Source organism: Oncorhynchus mykiss, chromosome 20, assembly GCF_013265735.2.
Source record: "Oncorhynchus mykiss isolate Arlee chromosome 20, USDA_OmykA_1.1, whole genome shotgun sequence".
Classification (NCBI taxonomy): domain Eukaryota; kingdom Metazoa; phylum Chordata; class Actinopteri; order Salmoniformes; family Salmonidae; genus Oncorhynchus; species Oncorhynchus mykiss.
Window position 1 is genome coordinate 16,247,047 of NC_048584.1, and position 26,673 is coordinate 16,273,719.

The 26,673-nt window shown below is 44.7% G+C and overlaps 1 protein-coding gene across 3 annotated transcripts in view; it reads left to right on the forward strand.

Moving 5' to 3' along the window:
• The window catches only part of LOC110499058 (vesicle transport through interaction with t-SNAREs homolog 1A), a 165,792-nt gene that overhangs the window by 106,210 nt on the left and 32,909 nt on the right, over positions 1-26,673 (forward strand). For 2 of the 3 annotated variants that reach the window (XM_036955887.1, XM_036955888.1), the window contains 2 exons: positions 11,134-11,204; positions 13,401-13,462. In XM_036955887.1, coding sequence (XP_036811782.1) covers positions 11,134-11,204; positions 13,401-13,462 — 133 coding nt within the window. Of the gene's footprint in view, positions 1-11,133; positions 11,205-13,400; positions 13,474-26,673 lie in introns of all 3 variants that reach the window. The other variant, XM_036955890.1, reaches the window with a different exon arrangement.

The following is a 26,673-nucleotide window of genomic DNA, read 5'->3' on the forward strand; positions in this document are numbered from 1 at the left end:
GTGTTCTGCAGTCTGTCGGCTCTGGGGACACTTCATCATACTGCGACGGATTTTACAGCACACAGACCCGGCAATTAAATGAATGTACAACTTACCTATCCAGGGGGAGATGCTGTCTACACCATTGTTGGTGCAGTGCTTATGACCTTCATCAGTAGTGGTTGGAGGATGAGTAGCTGTGTTAGCAGTCATAGAAGCGATGGCACTTAATCCATTTTGGTGGCTGTGGTACATGTAGCCTAGCTGACCTAGACGTTTAAAGTGGAAGCATTTCATTTGAACCCTTCATGGAAATTGATACGCTTTTGACTTTCCATATGGAGTAATTCATCCTCATTTTGTCATTGTCTGCCTCTCTCAAGGATAAACGCACCGCCAGTGACGACCTTGATTTTAACATCCTCTAAAGGTGCACAATGGTGGTGCTCTGCGTTTAGATAGCTGGCACGCTCTCGGAAACCTTGACTCCGCCCGCCTCTCATAGAGAGACAGGCCAGCCTCTCATAGAGACAGGCGCACGGCTCCTCTTAGCAGCACTGCCAGTAGAATGGAAAGAAACCTGAAATGCGCCTGGGCGGTTGTCTTTCGCTCTCTTTGTGTGTTTATGCGTCTCTGTTAGGCCATGCACATTATATTTCGAATACTTAACCGGTTTCATTGTTTGAAAAGTGAGGCGAGCGAGCGGATTGTTTTTTTTTTTTTTTTAGGAAGAAAGATAAGAAAGGAGACCCTCTTGTTAAGATACTATAGCAGCCTTAGTGAATCACTGGGGCCGAGGTACCTGCCGCCCAGGACCTCTATACCAGGCGGTGTCCGAGGAAGGGCCCAAAAATTGTCAAAGATGCCAGCCACCTCAGCCATAGACTGTTGTCTCTGCACGGCAAGCGGTACCAGTGCACCTAGTCCGGAACCGACAGGACCTTGAACAGCTTCTACCCCCCCCCCCCCCCCCCCCCCCCTGCTAAGTAGGTCTGTTCAACGGCTACCTGGAATAATTGCATTGATCCTTTTTTGCACTGACTATGCACACACACTGGACTCTACCCACACATACTTACACATACACCCACACACACTGGACTCTACCCACACATACTTACACATACACCCACACACACGGGACTCTACCCACACATACTTACACATACACCCACACACACTGGACTCTACCCACACATACTTACACATACACCCACACACACTGGACTCTACCCACACATACTTACACATACACCCACACACACTGGACTCTACCCACACATACTTACACATACACCCACCCACACACACGCACACCATACGCACACACACTGGACTCTACCCACACATACTTACACATACACCCACCCACAGCATACGCACACATGCATACTGACGCCACACACACTTTCACACTCACCACACACGCTGCTGCTACCAGTCTATTATCTCTCCTGTTGTCTCGTCACTTTACCCCTACCATATGTACATAGCTAACCTCCATTACTTCGTACCCCTGCACATCGACTCTGTACTGGTACTCCCTGTATTTAGCCATGTTATTGTTATTCACTGGGTATTTATTCCTCGTTTTGCTATTTAAATGTTTTATCTTTAACTCTGCATTGTTGGAAAAGGACCTGTAAGTAAGCATTTCACTGTTAGTCTGCACTGGTTGTTTACAAAGCATGTGACAAACACGATTTGATTTTGATTAGATTTGGTTCAACACATTGCGGCCCTAATCAAGAGGTTTTAGCCTCTTGGGGAAGCTACAAGAGGCATAGTTCAACAATAATCCGAAAGGACATTGTGTATCTGTTTACTGAAAGCTCAAGGACATTATTTGTGTTTATAATCAGGCAAATTCTTCAGTACAACTTTTACATTTCTGAGAGAGGGGACTCCTTTAAACATTCCGTTACATGTGTATCATTCAGAGCGAGGCCCTGTACACTACAACCAAGGACTTAATGTCAACTCAGCACCGCTCCAGCAGCAGAGTCTTTACAGCAGGATGCCATTGGGCCCTATTCTTCTGCAACGACCTCATCCATCTTCTCAGTTGGAGTGTGTGCTTTACCAATAATGCGCTCTCGGTCTTCCTCCACGCCAAAGACTTGTACAGCACTGTCACCCTCATTTGTTTTAAGCCCCATCCCGGACAGAGACGGATAGAGGCGCTTAGTTGTCTTTACAGAAGATTTCCTGCTGCACCTCCTTTCCCTGTTTATTCCTTGTTCTTTTTGGAGGGGACATGGGAGGGATGGGGGCGGGGTGCTTGTATTATTATGGTTATTAATACCTGTATTCAGTCTTTTAATCTGCCCTATTTGTCACATGTGACTGTCTGACTGCACTGTTTAATCTGTGTATCCTTCAATCTGTCTCGTCCCTGATTAGAAATTAATGAAGGCAAAAAGAGACATTGTGCGCGCGTTGGGTGGAATAGAAGGGAGAGGAAAGGGAGTACAAGCGTCACTCATTCGACAGCATACCCCCCCCCCCCCCCGTTTTTTTTCTCTCCCTCCTCTCTTTGCGCTCTCTTCTTTCTATCTTGTTTAGCTGCCAGATGTAGCCCTTTTTTTTGCGGCGTTTCCCCTAAACAGGCAGCACAGCACATGGGCTCTTTGGAGTGCCGCACCTGTGTAGTGTAATCTACTCAGCAGTGCGTTGTTTACGCCGGATTGTTTGGTGTGTTTGAAAGGCCGTCTTTGATCCGCGCAAAGATTCCTCACTTCTCTTTTTTTCTCTCGCCCTCATTTTTTTACCCCAATGCAGTACCTGCTTACAGTTGGTGGCAGCGGTGGGATCTTTTTTTTAGGTTTGTTTGTTTGGTGTGGGTTTTTTTCTCCGTCTAACCCAAGGGACCAGGAAATGACAGTGACCACTGACGAGCTTGTCAGGCGCCTTGTTGGCAATGTTTTCTAAGTGTGCGTTAATGTGTTTACATCCACGATAGAAGAGCAGCATTTCAGAGAAAGTGGTTTTATGAATATTGCATCTGCTGATTGGAGTCCAGTAGCAGGATGTAGTTGTACTGCTTGAGATACTGTTGTGAGAGCTGGAATGAAAGTGATATAAGAGCCCAGTTTAGTTACAGAGGTCTACGGCACTGCATCGCAGTGCTAGAGGCGTCACTACAGACCCTGGTTCGATCCTGGGCTGTGATCGGGAGTCCCATAGGGCGGCGCACAATTGGCCCAGTATCGTCCGGGTTAGGGGAGGGTTTGGCCGGGGTAGGCCGTCATTGTAAAATAAGAATTTGTTCTTAACTGGGGTTAAAGGCTAAATAAATTAAAATTAAAATAAATAACCCAGGATTGTAAACTGTCATGGTCAAAACATATTGATACAACAGTAGCTAAGATGGTCTGTCCATAATAAAGCGCGGCTCTACCTTCTTATTAACACTATCAACAAGGCAGGTCCTACAGGCCCTAGTTTTGTCGCACCTGTACGACTATTTGTGTGGTCAGGTGCCACAAAAAGGGACTTTGCAATTGGTTCAGAACAGGGCAGCACGGCTGGCCCTTGGATGTACACAGAGAGCTAACAGTAATAATATGCATGTCTATCTCTCTTGGCTCAAAGTGTGGGAGAGATTGACTTCATCACTACTTGTATTTATGAGAGGCATTGACATGTTGAATGCACCGAGCTGTCTGTTTGAACTACTGGCGCCCATGCACCAGAGGTCTCTTCACAGTCCCCAAGTCCAGAACACAGTACTACATAGAGTCATGACTACATGGAACTCTATTCCACATCACGTAACTGATGCAAGCAGTAAAATTTGATTTAAAAAAAAAACAGATAAAAAATACACCTTATGGAACAGCAGGGACTGTGAAGCAACACAAACATACGCACTATACACACATACACATGGATTTGGGGATACATTACAAATACAAATTAAGCCATTATTAAAGAAATTGTTAACATTTTTAAATGAAAATATTTACCTATATTACCTCATATAAAATGCATACAATTCACCCTCTGCAATTGTTGGATAAAATTCGTAGAATTGCATGTAGTTCTGTTTTATTCTAAGTACAGTGCATTCGAAAAGTATGCAGACCCTTTGACATTTTCCACATTTTGTTACCTTACAGCCTTATTTGAAAATTGATTAAATAGTTTTTTTAATCATCATACACACAATACCCATTAATGAAGAAGCAAAAAAAAAAAAAAGCACATTTTGCATTGATTACACCCTCAAGTCTTCTTGGGTATGACTCTATAGGCTTGGCACACCTGTATTTGGGGAGTTTCTCCCATTCTTCCCTGCAGATCCTCTCAAGCGCTGTCAGGTTGGATGGGGAGTGTCATTGCACAGCTATTTTCAGGTCTCTCCAGAGATATTCAATCGGGTTCAAGTCTGGGCTCTGGCTGGGCCACTCAGGGACATTCAGAGACTTGTCCCGAAGCCACTCCTGCAATGTCTTGGCTGTGTGCTTAGGGTTGTTTTCCTGTTGGAAGGTGACCCTTCGCCCCAGTCTGAGGTCCTGAGCGCTCTGGACCAGGTTTTCATCAAGGATCTCTTTTCCCTTGATCCTGACTAGTCCCTGCTGCTGAAAAACATCCCCACAGCATGATGCTGCCACCACCATGCTTTACAGTAGGGATGGTGCCAGGATTCCTCCAGATGTGAAGCTTGGCATTTAGGTCAAAGAGTTCAATCTTGGTTTCATCAGACCAGAGAATGATGTTTCTCAATATGAGTCCTTTGGGTGCCTTTTGGCAAACTCAAATGAACTGTCATGTGCCTTTTACTGAGGAGTGGCTTCCGTCTGGCCTGATTGGTGGAGTGCTGCAGAGATGGTTGTCCTTCTGGAAGGTTCTCCCATCTCCGCAGAGGAACTCTGGAGCTCTGTCAGAGTGACCATCGGCTTCTTCTCCCCCGATTGCCCAGGCGGTCAGCTGTAAATAGAATGTTGGTGGTTCCAAACTTCTACCATTTAAGAATGATGGAGGCCACTGTGTTCTTGGGGACCTTCAATGCTGCAGAATTGTTTTGTTACCCTTCCCCAGATCTGTGCCTTGACACAATCCTGTCTCGGATCTCTACGGACGATTCCTTCGACCTCATTGCTTGGTTTTTGCTCTTCCAAATAATTATTTGTGCCTTTCCAAATAATGTCCAATCAATTTAATTTACCACAGGTGGACTCCAATCAAGTTGTAGAAACATCTCAAGGATTATCAATGGAAACAGGATGCACCTGAGCTCAATTTCGAGGGACATAGCAAATGGGCTGAATACTTATGTAAATAAGGTGTTTCCATATTTTTTAAATAAATTTGAAAACATTTCTATGAACCTGTTTTCGCTTTGTCATTATGGGGTATTGTGTGTAGATTGATGAGGAAAAACATTTATTTAATACATTTTATAGTAAAGCTGTAATGTAACAAAATGTGGAAAAGTCAAAGGGTCTGAATACTTTCCGAATGCACTCTATATATGGGCAATTCCACGCCAGGAATATTTTTCTGGCAATTCTCACATAAAACTTAGTTGTAAGGAAGGATGTTTGATATGCTTTTTACATTTGTATCACAAACCGTTTTTGAGAAAGTGGCCATTTTAGGCCCCTTTCAGACCTACAGTGCCTTTAGAAAGTATTCATACCATTTTACTTATTCCACAGCCTGAATTCAAAATAAATACCAAATAAATGTATCTCGCCCATCGATACACAATACCCCATAATGACAGTGTGATTACCCCATAATGACACCTTTGGCAGCAATTACAGCTGTGAGTTTTTCTGAGTAAGTCTCTTAAGAGCTTTGCACACCTGGATTGTTCAATGCACATTATTAATTTCAAAATTATTCAAGCTCTGTCACGTTGGTTTTTGATCATTGATAGATGGCTATTTTCATGTCTTGCCAAAGAGTTTCAAGCTGTTACTAGGCCACTCTGGAACATTCAATGTCGTCTTGGTAAACAACTGCAGTGTATATTTGGCCTTGTGATGTAGGTTATTGTCCTACTGAAAGATGCATTTGTCTCCCATTGTCTGTTGGAAAGCAGACTGAACCATGTTTCCCTCTAGCATTTTACCTGTGCTTAGCTCTATTCCGTTTCTTTTTATCCTAAAAAAACCTCCCTAGTCCTTGCCGATGACAAGCATACCCATAACATGATGCAGGCACCACCATGCTTGAAAATATGAAGAGTGGTACTCAGTGATGTGTTTTGTTGGATTTGCCCTAAACACAATGTTTTGTATTCAGGACATAAAGTACATTTCTTTCCCAAATGTGTTGCAGTTTTACTTTAGTGCCTCATTGCAAACAGGATGCATGTTTTGTAATATTTATATTCTGTACAGGCTTCCTTCTATTCACTCTGTCAATTAGGTTAGTATTGTGGAGGAACTACAATGTTATTGATCCATCCTCATTTATCTCCTATCACAGCCATTAAACTCTGGAAAACCTCCCTGTTCTTTGTGTTTGAATCTCTGTTTGAAATTCACTGCTCGACTGAGGGGCCTTATAGATATTTGTATATTGTGGGGTACCGAGATTAGGTAGTCATTGAGAAATCTTTTTACTCCTGAATGTATTTATGCGTTCCATAACAAAGTGGTTTAATACATATTTACTCAACACATTTCAGTTGTACATTTCTTATTAATTTGTAAACATTTTGAAAAACATAATTCCACTTTGGCATTATAGGGTATGGATGGAAGAAGTGCAGGAACTGTCCTATGTTCACCGAAATTCATTATTCACTGTTAATGGTTTATACACATTTTCCATGACTTCTCTATGACTTTTAACGCATATGTTCATGACTATTAATATAGTCTACATGGAAAAAGTAAGCATTATTAAACCTGGAAAGCTGCTGTGTCTGATCCCATGTAGACCTACCACCTCCTGCCGTTGTGCCCTTGATCAAGGCACTTAGCCCCCCACATAGAACTGTACTGTTAGTCACATGTTATCAACATGTGGTCAACCCTCGATCTGGAGAGCTCCTAGGTGTGCAGGACTGGCTTTTTCAACATTACAACCAAATACGTTTGTCTTTATAAAATGATTCCTTCATTCAATAAGTCCGAAATCAAATGGATAAGGTAGGCTGTTTCAAAGCAAGGTATCTGACTAGACATGTTTATATATAAGGCCCAAATATTCATGTTTTGTGGGAGATCTATGCGCATTAAGTTATTTGTCAATTAGGCTATTAGAATATGTTTAATGTTGTCACAATGACATGGCTATTGTTTAATAGCGGGGAATCGCAGCTTTCCAACGGTGCAGATTTATTTAATGAATGCTTAGTTAGCTATAGTTAACTTGTAGCAGTTCCCTCGCTTGGTTATGTTTTCAATTGGTGATCTAGTTAATCTGCCTGTGATTATTTTGAACCTGCTGCTGAAATGTCGCTCTCTCTCTCCTCGGGCAACAACGGCCCACTCTCACTGGCACACACGCAGCACCACAGATACAAGGGTCATTCCGATAATGGCTGATAAGTCCATTTTTTAAATGTTTTATTAATTAATTTATCTTGTTTAAAAGTGTGCTTTCATGAATTACATTAACAAAAAGTTTGGAATTTTTCAATACTTACAAACCCTCGTTTGACAACTTGCAACGTTTCCAATCTGCGCAAATCTCGAACAACCTACTGTCACTCAAAGATTCACAGATTAGCAGCAAATAAACTTGAACAAAGCGAAATCAGGAAATGAATGCCCACATTGCTATTCCATGAAGAGCCCGCTTTCTTTCCGCTTTGATCAACCTTTTTTGCCTCAGTGTGTGAATCTGGGCCAGCGATAGGCTACTTTGTTTTTATAGAGGAGCACTGAGTTTATCGTAAATTGAGACCATATCCTTTCCCCCTCCCCCCAATATAATCTACTTTCCTCAAATAACTGTTCTTCTCTATGAAGTAACGATAGAAGTGGCCTATTCCAATGGACTAAATAGCATTCAATAACTGTCAATACCGTGACTTTGGTCACGTGAGAGAGTCAGGTACTGTAGATGGAAATGTACTTTAACAAACTTAGTGTGTGTGGTGAGAGAGAGACGGAAGTAAAGATGGAACAGTGGGAGATAGAGATGGGTAAAGGGTGATCCCCTTTACCCCTCTGGGGAAGGCCGTGTGTGTACATAGCTAATGGTCTCTCTGTGTGTGTGTGTGTGTGCGTGCGTGCGAGAGAATGGGATGGTGAATATGTGTATGAGGGTGGGAGAGAATGGGATGGTGAATATGTGTATGAGGGTAGGAGAGAATAGGTGTGTGGATGCATGGGGTACAGTATATGTTGGGCGGGAATGGATGAGTAAGTCGATAGATGGGTGTGAAGGCTTCCCAGCTGATTCAGTTCGTTAGAGTTCGTGCATATATTATGACACTATTTTCTGACGTTTTTGTTTGTTTTGGACTTCGTAGCCGAAGTCTACGCCCCTTCGTTGGTGATTGATTGAAGAATCCCTACTGTTGACCAATCAGTCAAATGTATTTATAAAGCCCTTTTTGCATCAGCCGATGTCACAAAGTGCTATACAGAAACCCAGTCTAAAATCCCAGACAGCAAGCAATGCAGATGTAGCAGCACGGTGGCTAGGAAAAACTCCCTAGAAAGGTAGGAACCTAGGAAGAAACCTAGAGGAACCAGGCTCTGAGGGGTGGCCAGTCTTCTTCTGGCTGTGCCGGGTTGAGGTTATAACAATAGTCTTTGTTGTCATTCAGTGAGTGATGACTCGTTTTCAAGCAAATTTCTTAATTGAAAAATACTGCTCCAATCATGTTAATGTAAAATTGCATGACTAAGATCTCCTCTGCAAAAACATCCAAATTAATGACAGATTAGATCAATTCTAACTATTTTGAGGAAGTGTATACTGGCTATGGCGTCTCAAAAAGGACAAAAGGTACCACTGCCAATTTGCTCTCGTTTCTCAAGCAAAGATCTTTTAAGGGAGTATGCGAGCACACTCATTTGGTTCGGCTAGCAGAGTTCAGCTAGGCGCCAGTCGATCTGAAGCATGCGGACACCTTTAGTGTGTCTGAGATGTAGGGAGGTTTGGACAAGCTTGGCTTGGGTGGGCAAGGATGGGAGGTAGGGACAAACTTGGCTTGGGTGGGCAAGGATGGGAGGTAGGGACAAGCTTGGCTTGGGTGGGCAAGGATGGGAGGTTTGGATAAGCTTGGCTTGGGTGGGCAAGGATGGGAGGTTTGGATAAGCTTGGCTTGGGTGGGCAAGGATGGGAGGTAGGGACAAGCTTGGCTTGGGTGGGCAAGGATGGGAGGTTTGGATAAGCTTGGCTTGGGTGGGCAAGGATGGGAGGTAGGGACAAGCTTGGCTTGGGTGGGCAAGGATGGGAGGTTGGATGGGAGGTAGGGACAAGCTTGGCTTGGGTGGGCAAGGATGGGAGGTTGGATGGGAGGTAGTGACAAGCTTGGCTTGGGTGGGCAAGAATGGGAGGTAGGAACAAGCTTGGCTTGGGTGGGCAAGGATGGGAGGTTGGGACAAGCTTAGCTTGGGTGGGCAAGGATGGGAGGTTGGGGAAAGCTTGGGTGGGGTAAAGGGGGGAGAAACCGGGGAGGTGAAGAGGGAGGGGTGGGTTTGGCTTGGCTTGGGAGAGAGAAGGAAGGATTTAACTATACTACAATGTCATTTTTTTGTATTTTTGTGATTTGCAAACCTGCTGTAATATGAATGAGTTCTGGACAGATTAGGATATGTCAAGTATTTGGTGCGGCAGTTGGACTAGTAACCGAAAGGTTGGAAGATTGAAACCCCGAGCTATGGTTCTGCCCCTGAACAAGGCAGTTAACCCACTGTTCCTAAGCCGTCATTGAAAATAAGAATTAGTTCTTAACTGACTTGCCTAGTTAAATAAAGGTAAAGTAAATCAAATAAAAATTGTTATTCCTTGTATGTCTTTATAGCTCAGATTCAATGGTGGTTATTGGTGAGAGTGGAGAGGGGCTCTATCCAAGGGATTGGGACGGGGTGATTGGGAGGGCATCAGAAACTTCTCTGAGGTGTATATTTGAATTTAATTTACAAGGTAATAGAAACTGAGCACAATACTTCAGTGGTAGTCTTTCTCCAATGTACAGTATGAACAATGAGATATTTCTGTATTTCATTTTCAATAAATGTGCAAAAATGTATCCACTTATTTTCACTTTGTCATTATGGGGTATTGTTTGCAGGAAGAAAATATATATTTACTTGAATTCAGGCTGTAACACAACAAAATGTTGAAAAGGTCAAGGGGTGTGAATACTTTCTGGAGGCACTGTATTAAATGGGTCATATCTTCCACTTTTAACGTTGAATAAATGACTGAACATTTCTATTTCAGAATCTAGACATACATGATGTTAGAGCACACTGGAAGGAGTATAGTCACACCCAGATGTTGTCTGTATCATCTATGGTTCACAGATCATAGGGTCTTATGTATGTATAGGTTTAAAAAGGACCCAAAATGGCCACTTTCATCATCATTACCCCTGAAATGGTTTGTGACACAACTGTAAAAGGAATATCAAACATCCTTCTTCCCAATGACGTTTCTATCTTCGAATTGCCAGAACAGTCTGAGATACCCCGAAAAATATTTCCGGGCCTTCCTGACGTGCAGCCGCCCATATCTATTCTAAGAATATGGCATTAAATTAGGATTCATTGCTAGTGGTGGCGAAGCTGATGGTTCTGTCTGCACAGCTGATCCAGGCTCAATTTAGCTGTGCTAAGTAAGGCTTAGCTAGGCCAGACATGGGTTTTTGGCCCAATGTTCTCTAATGTTCTAAGGTTAGTGGGCTGGTTAAGCTGAAGCCAGCTGTCTGCTACAATAGCTTACACACACAAACACCTCACACATACTGTGGGTCTTAATGCACACCTCAATGCCTATCCGCTTTAGCTGTGGACTAGACTATTTGGCAACAGAAGCAGAGCACTTAAGAAATGGACTTAAATCACTGGTTCAAGTTCGGGGCTTAGTGCTGTCATGTCCTTAAGTAAGGCACTTAGCTTCAACTTCTCTCAGAAAAGGTTCAGTTAGGAATCAAAGGGAAGACGGGTGCATCCCAGGCACAGCGTACCCATGCTTACCTATACTGTGTTTCTCCTCTCTTTTGTCTTTCAGAACAAGTGGGCCAAGAGATCCTGGCTAACTTGCACAGTGACCGCGAGAAGATCCAGAGATCCAGAGACCGGGTGAGAACAGTTGCTCGCGCACATGCAGGACACGCGCGCGCCGGACACGAGCCGCTACCCTCATAATCTAACGAGTGTGTCAAGGCCTGCGCTAGAAGGACAGTGGGATTGAAGGCAAGGACAAAGGGCTGATGACAACAAGGCGTTGTGGTTGGTTAGGGACGTTCACCACCTCCACCGCTGTGCTCATGAAGGCATTGTGTGTCCCATGTAAGATGATGTAAGACTGTCTAATTGAACACACAAGCATCCACACACAGAAACGCGCACCCACACATGCACGGACGGACAAACACACACACACACTGACTGCATAAAGAACTGAGTATTAGGCCTTGCATCTCTCTCTCACTTTCTCCTCTTCTTCTCTCATCTCTATCACACTTAGAGCTTTAGACTCTGACCCTCTCTCCCCCCTCCCCAGACAGACAGACAGACAGACAGACAGAGCAGAGAGAGCCCCAGCACGGGGAGGGGCCCTCTGACGGCACCCTCTACGGAGAATGCTTTAAGATCACAACATGGCAGTGGGCCTCGCAGGCGATTTCAAAGGAAATCAAACATCTCCTTTCAAAAGGTCTGCCTGCCGCTAAGGAGGATAGTCCCTCGCTTTCTCTCCCTCGTTTTCTCTTTCCCATGAGTCTGCACAGGCCCCCCTCTTCCTTTTAAAGACATTTTGTGGGGCAAAAAAAAAGGAGGGGGGGGAGAAGAAAAACATGATGTGAAGACACACAGGATGGATGGATCGGTAAACGTCGTTCTCGCATGAAAAAGACAGAGGATGAAGGCGTTTGGAGGGCATCGTTTAAGCATAAATACAGAGACGCACACTTGCATTCACAAGCAGTGGCGCACACACACACACACACAGCAGGAGACATAGCTTTTCCCTACAGTCAAAGCAGGTGTGAAAGTTTATTGACATAATTTTTTTCTGGTATCAATGAGGTCGACAGCAGACCCTTGAACTTGGGGACAAAAGTAGAGTAAGTAGTCCTTTTTTAACTTCACTCACTGAGGCCCCGCCACCAATCCTCACAGTATATGAGCTCCTTAACTACTTCATTACAATGTATTGTTTGCCTTATTGCCTCATCAATCTTAAGCTATATCTCATAAATGGGCCCTTTGATATGGCTGAGAGAGAGAGAGAATGAGAGAACAGCCAGAGTGTGAGATTGATTCAGAAAGTGAGAGAAAGACAAGAGTGGAAGGAAAGAGTGTGAGATTGATTCAGAGAGAGAGAGTGTGGTATTTTGGGAGAAAAGTGGGAAGTCTCTGGGGAGCGATCCATCCATGGAGTTTGAGAGAGACATCAGGCGGCTGTGGGGCTGGTGTCAGAGCCAGCAGCCGAACCCGCCCAGAACCACATCTGAGCCTGCTCAGCCTGGCAACCAGCACGGTCATCCAAACAACATGCCAGAACAACCCTCACGTGGAGAGAGCGAACGAAAGGAGAGTAGTAACCAGAACTTGTTTTGGGTTACGACACGATTCCGTACCTGTTATTTCATAGTGTTGATGGTTTCACTATTATTCTACAATGTAGAAAACAGTACAAGTAAAGAAAAACCCTGGAATGACTCGGTGTGTCCAAACGTTTGACTGGTGGTGTCCGTCACGCTTCTCGTGTCACAGAGGCTGAAAACAAAAACAGAAATGTGACCCCCAAAAAGAGAGCGAAAGATAAAAGAGAGATACTGAAGGATATTCATTATTGCGCACGGGACATCGTAAGTACTGTTCAGTACAACACAGCATGGACGTCAGTCGAGACATCTCTCCATGTTGCAAGCAGTTGTCACAATAATGAAAAGAGTAATATTTTGCCGATGGATCTGATTGTGCCATTAGTGTGTAGATGTGAAAGTAGGAATAATCCGAAACCACAGCGAACCTGAAGGCTCCAATCCTGCACAATGCCTTATATACAATGTGTTCAGTCACTGTGTGCTCCTTCGACCGTACATGTTTATCTTTCAATTTACGGGCCCTTCTCTCGTTCTTTGTTTGTCTCTCTGAATCTTTTTCTGTCTCTAATTTTTATCCCAGTTTTATTCTCTGCATTTCCCACATTCTTCCCCAGAGACTCTCTCCCAGTCTCACTCACCCCTCAACCTCCTACATGGACTGTGTATGTCTCTGTGTCACACCTGTCCTTTCTACCCCCCCCCCCCCCCCCCCCCCCGCTTCTAGCTGAGAGAGACCGACGTCAACCTGGGCAAGAGCTCCCGCATCCTAACGGGAATGCTGAGAAGGTAAGAGGCAGGTAGGGACCTTGATTCTAACGCACCTCTCTGCAGATGTCTCCACCTGTGTCATCAGCCACGTTCACGTCCGCTCATTTAGACCCAAGTGCACTCGAGAAGGGCCCTAATAGGCAGTCATACGGTGTACACAGGTGGCAAGTACATGCGTCATAAAGCACGTACAGAAACTCATGCGCACTCAAACCCACATCTTATTTATCCCGAATGCATACTGTACTGTGGTTCTCCATAATCCTAGGGGGGAAAGTATGTCCATGTGTTCGAAGACTGTTGTCTTATGAGCGCACAGTATGCGAAGTCCCCATACGTTGTGTGTGATGTAGACGACTCTTTTCTGCGGTTAACTATGGTATAGTTCCATCAGTCTAATGCAGAATGATACTGTATAAGAGCTGTCCGACAACCAATACTGGATGCTTTTTCGAAGAACAAGAAAAACACAAGCTGTACGCAGTACACTCCGGCAATTTTCGAAATTGTCCGTAATTTTGTCCGTAATTTTGTCCGTAAAATTGTCCGTAATTTTCACAAACACCACCACCCCTAGCCATACCACCACCCCTAGCCAACTCGCGCTCTCTGTCTCTCTCTCTGTCTCTCTCTCTCTCTCTCTCTCTGTCTCTCTCCTTCTTTCTTCCTTACTCTTACCCACATCCGTTCACTCACAAGCATACCAACCCCCCACCCCTCTCTCTCTCTCTCTCTCACACACACACACGCACGCACACGCACGCACGCACACACACACACTCAGCTTAATGTCTTGTCACATCTCCATTTTATAAAGTGCCTCTGCGCCTTCCCCTGAACCGTGACGCCACGGTTTTGTTTCTTTTCTCTTTTTTTATTTTTTTTATTTCCCAGTGTGTTTTTTTGATTAAGAGTAATATGTAAATGACACCAGCTAAATTTAAAATCCCTGTGCTAGGAAGGAAGTGCCAATTGAAATAGATGCTTCAGTGGCTTTAGACAATCAGGGGCCGGCGCGGGCGGTGTGGGAGTGCTAGCAGGAGACCAGGCAGGGCTGTGACGCCGACTGTAACCAATATTTCTGCATAGGTCTCCATTTTGTCAAGTCTGATTAGAGGAGGCCTGGGCTCGCCTGGTGTCACCCAGAGCTGTCCAGAAATCATTCATCATCCTCCCTCCTTTCCCTTGTCCTCCCCCGCTGCCCCTCCTCCCCCTACCGCCTCCACCCGGGCGCTAAAGTAAATAACACCCACTTATTTCAATATTATCATATTAATGTTAAAGTTCAGCTGTCACCTAATGGGAAGACTTAATCAAACATAGCATTTAAGAGCGGTAGCGCCTGCCTAGCGCTCGCAGGCTCGCGTCTTTCTCTGGTTAGCCCCGACTCTCAAATCAGGATTTATTAGGTCTTTCTAAAGCTGGTTGGACCCCCCAACCTCTTCCCAACCGCTGTCTTGCTTTCTGCTTCACGGGGCTTCCCATTCTTCTTTTGACAAATACCAAGCATTTTTACTCCTCTTTCCTTTAGCGTTTAGAGAAAAGAAAGTCGTTGGTTGTATGGTTTTGTTTACGTTTGTTTGCATCTCTAAAAGTCATTTATAACCAGGAAAGGGGACAAAGAAACAAAAGTGTCACATGGTGTAGTTTTGATATTAAGACCGTCTACCGTTATTGTGAATTTCGTTACTTGCTCTTGTAGGTTTCACACATTTGATTGTTGTATTTTTATTAGTCATGTTGTTTTTTGGGGGGGGAGGGGGGGGGGGTGGCGACCTTAATTTAGGTGGCTTGCTTGTGTTTTGTGTTTTAAGCTTGCCAGAAGTGTGCAAAAGAGTTATAGTGTTATATGTAAATGAGGCCAGTAGGGGAACCTCTACTGCTATGCAACTTCCACTGTGCTGCGCAAATTAGCTTCTGGTACTCATTTGCTACTCTCCTTTTCAACTTTTTAATACTGATACTCTTTCTAACTTAACTGTTTGAGGGTGCCTTACCTCGTATTGACCCTGCTAAAAAAACAAACACATTTCACTGCGCCTATCCGGTGTATGGGACAATAAAAATAAAAATGTATTGACTGTTTAACGCTTTGAATGCAATATGTGTAATGTAGTTTGATCAATACTGAAATTGCTTGGATATTAAAAAGTGAGTGAAAAAGGACAGGATTGCTCAGCGAGAGAGAGGGTAAGATAACGTCGTAGCGGATTTAAGTTGAGACGTTGGACTTTCCACCTCTTCTTTCTCTGTTTCTCCTGGTTGATCCGGAGGAGAGGAGAGCCACTATGAATGCTGGGTATCACTCCAGCTGAGCATCAATTACACACTCATTAGTAGATCTGTTCTTTTGGTTCAAGGCAGCTAATTAACTGAATGAAACTGAGAAAGAAACCTCACTTCTCTAAGAAATACTCTTTAAGATCCACACGTCTGAGTTAGCTGTTGGTCTAGTGACACAGTCGAATAGTATTTCTTTAACGGCATAAGTTAATGTCCACGATACTAATTGGTTGAAATGTAACCCTGAATCTACAGGACTGGAGTTGACTAAACCCTGTCCTGTGCTAGTCCTCCTCGACAGTACATGCCCTGGCATGTCATAGTCCCTCAATTACTTAGCCTAGTGTCGGCTGGTGGAGGGCTTCTTCCTCAGCACACCCTTAAATTATTCATCCAATCATCTGGGCTCCTGAGGGTTTTAATTAATATGGTCATGGTGATCTCATTAACGTTGAATGCTAATATATATATATATTTATTTTAAGTAGTAATGTCAATGATACAATGATAGCGGTATGAAATTGATCGTGCACAATTAGAACGCTCCCCGTTATCAATGGCCACTGGTGCTGGTAAGCTGCAGTTCTTTTCAATGACGAGCTGCCAGGACATCTGCAAATGTCGTGTTTAAGAGGTATCCAGGAATAGTGACCCGTGATTGAGTCATCGACCCATATCAGTCGAGCCATATCGATAAACTTGCGGAATCATATCAATTCATTAAGAGGATTGCATATTATCACACTGCGTATATTCTCAATGACAGATGGAAGCTGGACCTTCCCGTGCTAGACCTTGGGAAGAGGAATGCTCGCAGTAAGACTTGAGCAGTAGGCAGTAGTGTCTCTGTGTTTTGAGGTCTTTGTTGGTGGTACCACTGGCCTCTGAGGGGTGTAAGGATCGGCTGGTGGTGGAAGCCATGGCTGATTAGAGGAGCCACCGGCCCCAGCTCTCTCCTCAGTCATCTCAGTGCCATGGGGCCCTGACATTACAGCCCTCACACTGCGGTCACAAAATGGCTCCCATGACTTTGCCCGACAGAGGTGGACTGTCTGTGGTGGGAACGGAGCCGACTCCTGCTGCTACGGCAATCATGTCCAGCATCTCCTCCCAGCCACAGCACACAGCAGAACAGAGCAGTCGGAGAGTTAAGATGCAGCTCCAAACCCAGTTTATGACCGCTGGGGTTCTGGAGGGTTCTGGGAAGGTGGGGGCTGGATGGGGAGGCAGTGTGAAGGGCAAGGGAGGCAGGGTAGGAGGGATTGGTCTTGTTCTCGCTCGCGGCTGATCCCACATGCAGGTGGTCGAGTCAGTCGCCAAGCAGATCAAAAAGTCAAACCCCTGGGTGGACCTCTCTTTGAAATGGGAATGGGGCCGAGATATCAGACAGAAAACATAAGCAAGCCCCGGCCGCAGAAGGGCTCCATATTCATGGCGTTAGCAGGGCTGGCAGAGGCAGGCAGGGGCCCCAGCCTTCAGAGGAGGGCTCTGGTCGCTCTGGACACTGATTAAGAGATCAGCACTTGGCCTGGTGACGCTAGACCCAGCATGCTAACTCCCTTCAGCTCCAGAGAACCCACCAATGACCGACAGTGTGCAAGAGCAGCGCACCTTAGCCCATTCGCTAACTTTCTCCATCCTGGCCAATATTCTATACTAATATTATACTGAATAATATACTACACTAGTAGCCCTCAACCTGGGCTAGCTCACTTGAGCCAGGGCTTATACACTGCAAACTGGACTACCAGTGCTGCGGTAGAGCTAACAATTCTGTTCAGGCTTACATGCATCCTGACCAGGATAACCTTACGTGTATATACAGTATGTCTCGTTTTGTTAATAAAATGTCCAAATCGATTGTTATTATTGCTAGTACATGCAATGACAGTTAAAGAAACCCTGGGTTGTTAGGACATTTTGTCCACACATTCACGCGTTCACACCCGCTCCCTTCAGGAAAGCAGCTGGAGACAGGCCTCTCTCACTTTTTGATTCACTGGAAAGTGGAGTTGCAACGATGGGCTTTCGAGAGAAAGAAGAAGAAGAAGAAGAAGAGGAGAAAGAGAAAAGAGCGCGGCTGCGTTTTCGTTTGCGTGTTTGCCAGTCCCATTAAAGTGACATTTGCAAACAATGTCAGGAGGGAAGGAGATCAAAGAGCGCCGCCTCAGAAAAGCGCTGGGAGAAGGGAGCTCTGATGTCCTGAAGATCTCCAAATTTAGACCCGTTCCTCCAGTATTGGCTGAGTTTCTCTCTTTCCCAGTGCTGCAATATTAACTTTGTGATATATAGGTCATATAATTAATGGAATTCAGCTCCACCAGTGGGCTGTGGCTGGATGCAAATGGAAGGAAGTCTTGGGGGCCCTCTTGAAGTCTTGCTGTGAAGTCAAACAAAAATATTTGATATTTTTTGTAATTGAAGCTGAAAGATAGAACAAATTATAGTTCAGTGTGTTTTTTTTTTCCTTCTCTCTTCTCGTTCCTCCACTTTAGTCCTTTTTTTTCCTGTTCTTTTATTGATTTGGTTTGCCTTTTTGGAGGAGGAGCGGAGGAAAAGCCTTGTTAAGATGCAAGAGTCGGGGGAGTGCGAGAGAGGCTTGGGTGGAGCAGTGGCGGAGGGGGCAAGGCATCTTCTCCCTCTTCGCGTGCACTCCCACACACACACAGGAACTGCACACATCGCCTAATGTACACACACACACACAATCCCTCACTAGAACGAGTACAATCAGTCTATTTCATTTTCAGCTGGGTGATGGCGATAACCTGCTATCGAGTTTTCACCCAGGCGTGCGCCATAATACCTATGGAAAAATCACAATGATCTTTTGCGGAAGACATATAATGGATTTCCTATTCCTGTCGCCGAAGTATTCTGGTCATACTGGGGCCTGAGCACTCGCACTGCCGTCCCAGGTCTGGCACACCAGGGTAGACTTTACTCGCGTCTCCGCATCCCGACCAACTCTGTAATGAGAGCTGCCGTTGGACCTCACCTGTCCGCTACGATTCTGATGATGTGATGTTCATCTCTTCCAACTCTGACTATCCGAATCACCTCAGCTTGGTTTTTGGGCCAAAAAGCCTTTTTTTATTAGCCTGCTCATTAGGACGAGTCACATCCACGTGATGACCGTCTGTCGAACGTCTAACAAAGTCAACGTTTGATGAGTCTGAAGAGGTTTGGTTTCGATAGTTTAAAGCAACATGTTTGATCAAAGGTCATGTAAACCCCCCCCCCCCCCCCCCCCCCCCGTTTTCCATTGGGTAATATTTCCAGTTGAACTAATTTCTTCAAGCCAAACAGGCTGGAATAGCCTAGCGCATATCGCCTATCCCGAGAGTGGCGGACCAATCCCAACGGATGCCTCTGATCTGTTCTTCCGTGTTGCGGCGGATAATTTGTACTCCGTTCCCTCTCGTCTCTCGATTTTATTCAGCATGGCTGATATCACTTTGGCGTTTGCTTTTCCTCCCTCTGGGTCGGCCTATCTGCTCCCTCTGTGAACTTCTCGTGTTTTACTCTTCTGTTTCCCTGGCAAACGAGTGAAGGACCAAAGCGTGAACCGTAGCTGGCTACCTCTTTCGCCCATCGCTGGTGAAGGCAGCTGGCTTTTGTTAGTGTGTATGTGTGTGTGTTTGCGGTACACGAGCGTTCAGTAGGGGATACAGTGGTACAGTAGGGACAGCGTTTTAGAGCTCAGTGCCAAGTGTACAATGCTGAAAGACTTTATGAGAGCAGGCCTCTGTGGATTGGAGACCTTTATCTAGACTAGATCCGTGTACAGAGGGGCTTCATCACCAATCTACATAAATACGTTGATTGTGTAGCTATGGAAGCAATGGCAGACTGGGAGGAGCTCCAGCTAGTGTCAAGCACAGAGATAGTCGGTGCTGCTCAGTACACTTAAAAAAAATATTTAAAAAACGGGAGAAATGGACAGTCATGTGTATTCCACCACAGTGTTCCTCTTTGAGTTTGTAGAGTTGTAAGTGGGCCTACTGGCTGGCAGAAAACTTTTGGTGTGAGAAACAATAGCTTCTCCATGTACTTGAAGGCTTTTTATTGTTGTTGCGTGTGTTCTTTTACAGTACATTCAGTTTAGTGAGATAGGTACGTGTGTGTGTTTCCGCTAGTGTGTGTGTTTCCACTAGTGTGTGTGTGTTTGCGCACACGTGTGTGTCTGGCTGCTGGGACAATGACAGGGTGCGCCTGAGCCTCATTACCAGCCGCTCCGAGCCAAACAAGCAGCACTGCCACCTATCTCTCTCTCTCTCTTTCTCTCTCTCTCTCTCTTTCTATCTCTCTCTCTCTTTCTATCTCTCTTTCTCTTTTTCTCTCTCTCTCTCTCTCTCTTTCTCTCTCTCTCTCTCTTTCTCTCTCTCTCTTTTTCGCTCTCTCTCTCTCTTTCTCTCTCCCCCGTTAGAGAATGCTGATGGGACGCTTTTGGGGAAAGGAGAAAGACACAAACAAGCCTGGGCTGCAGAGAACGGGGTTGTTTACAAGGGCAAAGATGGGCTCATGTTTTATATAAGGAATGCCTTTGTCTATTGAGGGACGCGACTGTTTACTGACTAGCTCTGGCTTTCTCTTCTCTGCATCATTAGCTGTACCACACCTATAGTTGCAATGCCTCTAGGCCTTAATGGGGGTCAGATACTGCTTGTGTTTTTCTAGGTTTTGTTAAGATATTTGACTTACTATATATACAGTGCTAATATGTGATGCCAGTCTAATATGTGATATCGTTCTAATGTGATGTCAGTCTAATATGTGATACCAGTCTAATATGTGATATCGTTCTAATATGTGGTATCAGTCTGTCATTTCCCTACTTTTGGATTGTCTTGGAAGATGCCTGTAAGTTGCCCGAAGTTTGCAGTCCTGTGCAATGCTTCCAATTGATTTCAATTCCAGATAAGGTTAGTGCTGCACATGGCCATGTAACCTTTTAAAGACGATGAGCAGGTGCAGCCACAGCATCCTATCAATCAACTAGTTTTCCGCCCTGGAACAGGGACTTTTACTGTCGTACTTTTCCGAACACCGTGAGGTCAACCCCGTGTGACATTGAGGTGATGGTTTTATTCGCCCTCTCTGGTTGTGTACCGGTTGAGGCGCTTTTCCCCTCCGACATCGACAGGCCGTTCCGACGAGCTGACTGGAGATCAGTGCCGCCCCCCCCCCCCCCCCCCCCCCCCCCCCCTTGAAGTTGTTCCAGGTGTCACTCCAAGGGTACCCGCCCCGTTTGATCTGCCGTCAAGCGCCAGTCGGGCTGCAGCACCCTCTGATTCGCCCGTCAGACGTCCAAAAGTTCTGCCACTACTTTTGAGTGGTGGCAAGGGAAGCTTGGTGGCAGTGGTATTGACGTGTTGTGGTGACAGTTTGGACGAACTGGTCTGAATACTGGCTTGAATACTTAACTCTTGAGAGGAGCCACTGGGGGAAGACTTCATTCCCCTCACTGTATAAGAAGACAGCGTGAAGTTGTGACTTCTTCCATATGCTTCTCCAGACCCAGACAAAACACAAAACAGCGACAAATCCAAAAAGGAGACAAAATAAACATTCCAAAACTGGTTGACGCAGTGATCTCATTCGAAGCCTTGTCGTACAAAGTGCAAAAAACGCCCCCACTCCTCAAACGTCTTCGATGCTGTCCCTGCCTTCTGGAGGAATGAAAGAAGAGCTAGTATGCAGAGGACGAAACGGATCAAACGGAAAGGAGGGAATGTTCTGTGGATATCTGTGCAGACACAGACGTCTGCACTTCCTCTCTTTCATTCCCTGTTTCCTTCATTCCTTTCTTTTCCACCTACTGTTTTTGCTGAAATTACAGGTGAGCTCCCAAACTGTGGCGGGACCATCCTTTCGTCAGGCGAAAGAAAGAGAGAGAGAGAGACGCTTCTCGTTGTTGTTTGCGGGACCCACTCCCTTTTGTGTGGCTCGTGATAACTTATTCAGCGCGGCCTGTTCATCCAGGGGTTGAGCGCGGGCGTCCGTCAAGATGAAAATAATGAGGCGACACGGAGAAACTCCTCTCCCCTTCGCCTGGGTCGCATCCGCCACCCCCCTCCTCTTCCACCCTCCCAGCCTACCATTATCAACCAATTTGCCATAATAGGGGGCCTTATTTTGGACATTCTGAAGCAATTAGAACCTATCACACTGTTCCTCCCCTGGCTGTCGTCCCTGCCTGTGTATGTGTGTGTGTGTGTGTGTGTGTGTGTGTGTGTGTGTGTGTGTTTACATCTTGGCTCTGCGCTCCTTTGAACAGCTGCCTCAGAGAATGCAGAATGCCACTGCAGACGTGGACACTAGGAAGAGAGGCCTGGTTTGTCGCCATGTTTTAGAGCCGTACTGACCCATGTTGGGTTGGGCAGAATGCCATGCCAGGACATGCCATCACTGTGCCATGCCAAGTTGTTCTGTGCTGGGGTGTTTTAGCCTGTCTTCGTCCGTAGTGCAATGGCTGCCAGGATGAAACCGCTGTAGCTGAATGGGCTAACTTCTTTCTGTCAGTCTTTGTCTACCCCTCCCTCTTACTGTATATGGACACATTGGTTTCTGGTGACTAAAAAGGGAATACTTGACCTTACATTTTTGGTACAGGGAGACTTGGTACAGGGAGACTTGGTACAGTCCCCCCCCCACTTTCCCAATTTTTGTTTTACTCATTTTACAAATTCTCAATGAGCGTTTATCTACTTTAAATATTCTGCCCTTTGCCACGGAGTGTAATAATTCATTGGATCACCACTACTCTCTAGCCTTCAGTGTTGTAGTGCCCTCTTCATAGGAATAAGACATTGTCTGTCAGATGTACTGCAGTTACTGATGAAGCTTTCAGTCAAAGGAATAGACAAATACAATATCTGTTGACTCATCAGATTATGGAAGACTAGAGTGAATGTATATCATGTCTTTGAGGGGGATCCTTATGTAGCGTTTGTAGACAATTGCATTGATAAAACACATGAAGAAACATCACCTTTGACTATGTTTTTTGACATCTGGTTGGATGGTTAAGCTGAAACGTTGCTGTTGTTGCTGCATCTCTGATCTCTCTTTGGCTGGGTGTAAAAGCGTGAAATATTTACAAAATGTTGAAGTTCATTTTTTTTCCCTCCTTTAAATTGTTTCTCTTCCATCCTTTTTAATAACGTCTCCCTGTCTTGTCTGTCTGTCTCTCTGCCTCTCTCTCCTAACCCACCCTAGCAGTGTGTGTGGGTGCGTTTCGAGGGTGGAGGGGTAGGGGGGGGGGTATGGAGAACACAATGCAAGCCTACTCGTTTTGAGATGTTGACACTCGTGTTGCAGATAGCATAAAAGGTTCCCTTTTATCCCAGTGGTAGGAAAAATAAAAACAGGACCACATTTTGAAGAAGCTGAAGAGTTTGTAGCGTCACTCCCATCAAGCCTGGGCTTTGTTGGCTATGGAGAGTTGAGAGGGGCTCCCGTCATGCCACTTCTCAAGAGTTTCAGTCCCTCGTTTTTTTCAAAGCTTCCAGCCTTGAGAGCTTTTATGATTAACACAATGATAGCGCATTGGACAATCGAGGTCTGAAAAACAGACCACAGAAGAGAAGACTCCTATCGCTGTTCGCTCACTTTGAAAGGACTTGTGTGTATTCCATATTGTCCATATCCTGATTGTAGATACTGTATGTAGATTGTAATTCCTCTGTCTATATTCTGTCTGTCTATTTTGTGTATTGCTGGCAGCACCATTTCACCAAGTAAAATTGTAGGTACTGTATATGCAAATGTGCTTTGAATAAAGGTTATTCTGATTATAATTGCAACCAAAAAGTTAGCACACGGCCTAGAGTTCTCCAGTACTTTGGAAAAAGCACTCGCTTTTATAGATCGTTTTTTATTTTTCCCACCACAGCAACAAGATGATGTTGGTTGTTTTTGTATCAAGTGTTAAATCCCTCCATTCCGTCCACACTGCTGTGAAAATCCACTACACCTCTGAAAGTGTGATCTGGAAATCCATTAGGGCAGGCCATATAATCAGATGCCCAGCTTCACATTTTTCGAAAAAAATAAAAATAATGAATTGCAAACAATACAAGGAAAACTTATTTTGTAGATACTTTAAAGTTGATTTGGGCATTCAATTTATGAGATGTTGCACTTCAATCTTCATCCTGCACAGTAAACACTTCTAAAGTAAGATAATGACCAAACTAGAAAAGGTACATTTCCTGAAGAGAATTTGTGTGCTTGCTTCAGCTGTCTAAAAATATTGCCATGGTAGTGGGATGTGTTAAATGTACAATTCAAGCTGAATATAAGTTAAGGCACTGAACAATAATCTAAACGCAACATGTCAATTGTTGGTCCTGTGTTTCATGAGCTGAAACAAAAAATCCTTGACATTTTCCACATGCACAAAAATTGTATTTCTCTCAAATGTTGTGCAGAAATTTGCTTACATCCCTGTTAGTGAGCATTTCTCCATTGCAAAATAATAATCCATCCACCTGACAGGTGTGGCATATCAAGAAGCTGATTAAACAGCATGATCGTTACACAGGTGGACCATTTGCTGGGGACAATAAAAGGCCACTTTAAAATGTTCAGTTTTGTCACGCAACATAATGCCACAGATGTCTCAGGTTTTGACGAAGCGTGCAATTGGCATGCAGACTGCAGGAATGTCCACCAGAGCTGTTGCCAGATAATTGGATGTTCATTTCTCTACCATAAGCTTTCTCCAATGTTGTTTTAGAGAGTATGTCCAACCGGCCTCACAACCACAGACCACGTGTAACCACGCCAGTCCAGCGCCTCCCCATCCGGCTTCTTCACTTACGGGATCGTCATTTTGCTGAGGAGTATTTCTTTCTGTAAATGAAGCCCTTTTGCGGGGGGGAAAACTTGTTCTGATTGGCCGGGCCTTGCTCCCAAGTGGGTGGGCCTTTGCCCTCCAAGGCCCACCCATGGCTGCACCCCTGCCCAGTCATGTGAAATCCATTGATTAGGGCCTAATGAATTTCTTACAGTTGACTGATTTCATTATATGAACTGTAACTCAGTAAAATCTTTAAAATGGTTGCATGTTGCGTTTATATTTTTGTTCGTGACACTATTTCCTCTAGCACATCAAGTATGAAAAATGGCAGAACATTTAATTAATCAGATGAACAGTTAATAACATTTGTATGGTCCTCTCTGTAATTATTTGAATCCCAGCCTTAGTATTCAATTGTTCTTTATCTGTATAGTATGTCAGCCATTGGAACGACACACCTCTTGCTTCTATAGAAAACATAGTGTGCTCGAATCAGTGTAGGCCTCACTCAGGTCCTCCCCAGTAAATCACAGCAAAGTGTCTTGGACTCTTTGACCCACATCAGCGTGGCCAACGACCCTTCAGGAAGTGACTGATGTCCAGGCTGGACAGGGTTCATGACATCACGTTCGCTTGATGACACATCTGTGGAAAGCAGCTATTGGGCGATGTTTTGTTCTTTTATACCGCCAGCACACAACCTACAGTGTTTGTGTGTGTGTTGATGCAGTCTGTGAGCTCCTATACTTCTCCATACGTGCCGCTTTGTTTCTGGGACCATGAGAGGAGCGTTTAGTGTCGGTTGCAGTGAAATGTGAGGGGAGAGAGGGAGCTATACAATCACCCACTGATATTCTAATTGGCTCATCTTAATTAAGCTGTGTGTGTGTGTGTGTGTGTGTGTGTGTGTGTGTGTGTGTGTGTGTGTGTGTGTGAATGCGCCAAACCGCTGGTGATTCAATTTACTCAGTCTCTCCAAGATAAAGACACACAGCTGCCACTTGTCCTCTCGTTTTATTTGAACACATCGCTCTCTCTCTCCCGCAATCTCTTGCCTTTCAATGCCATTCTTTCTCCCTCACACATGGCAGAAGATGTTATGTCCTGTCAATGTATTTTATTTTCACCCTCCCCCTTTCTTTCTTTTTTTCCCCAATACATTTTTGGTGTTTTAATTTAATAACCAACTTGAGAGAGCGTTCAGTGTCACTTTGCTTACCTGTGAGTCTTCTGGTCCAGCCTTGAATTGTCTGTTAGATAGGTAACTCTTTGTGGCTTACCTAAAAGTCTCTATAAAATACTTTGTTTTGATTTTGTCTCCAGCAAATCTGATTGAATAGTTACTTATTGATCAGTTAGCTTCACCTATGTCACGTACAGTGGGGCAAAAAAGTATTTAGTCAGCCACCAATTGTGCAAGTTCTCCCACTTAAAAAGATGAGAGAGGCCTGTTATTTTCATCATAGGTACACATCAACTATGACAGACAAAATCACATTGTAGGATTTTTAATGAATTTATTTGCAAATTATGGTGGAAAATAAGTATTTGGTCAATAACAAAAGTTTATCTCAATACTTTGTTAAATACCCAAATACCCTTTGTTGGCAATGACAGATGTCAAACGTTTTCTGTAAGTCTTCACAAGGTTTTCACACACTGTTGCTGGTATTTTGGCCCATTCCTCCATGCAGATCTCCTCTAGAGCAGTGATGTTTTGGGGCTGTTGCTGGGCAACACGGACTTTCAACTCCCTCCAAAGATTTCTATGGGGTTGAGATCTGGAGACTAGCTAGGCCACTCCAGGACCTTGAAATGCTTCTTACGAAGCCACTCCTTCGTTGCCCGGGCGGTGTGTTTGGGATCATTGTCATGCTGAAAGACCCAGCCACGTTTCATCTTCAATGCCCTTGCTGATGGAAGGTTTTCACTCAAAATCTCACGATACATGGCCCCATTCATTCTTTCCTTTACACGGATCGGTCGTCCTGGTCCCTTTGCAGAAAAACAGCCCCAAAGCATGATGTTTCCACCCCCATGCTTCACAGTAAGTATGGTGTTCTTTGGATGCAACTCAGCATTCTTTGTCCTCCAAATACAACGAGTTGAGTTTTTACCAAAAAGTTATATTTTGGTTTCA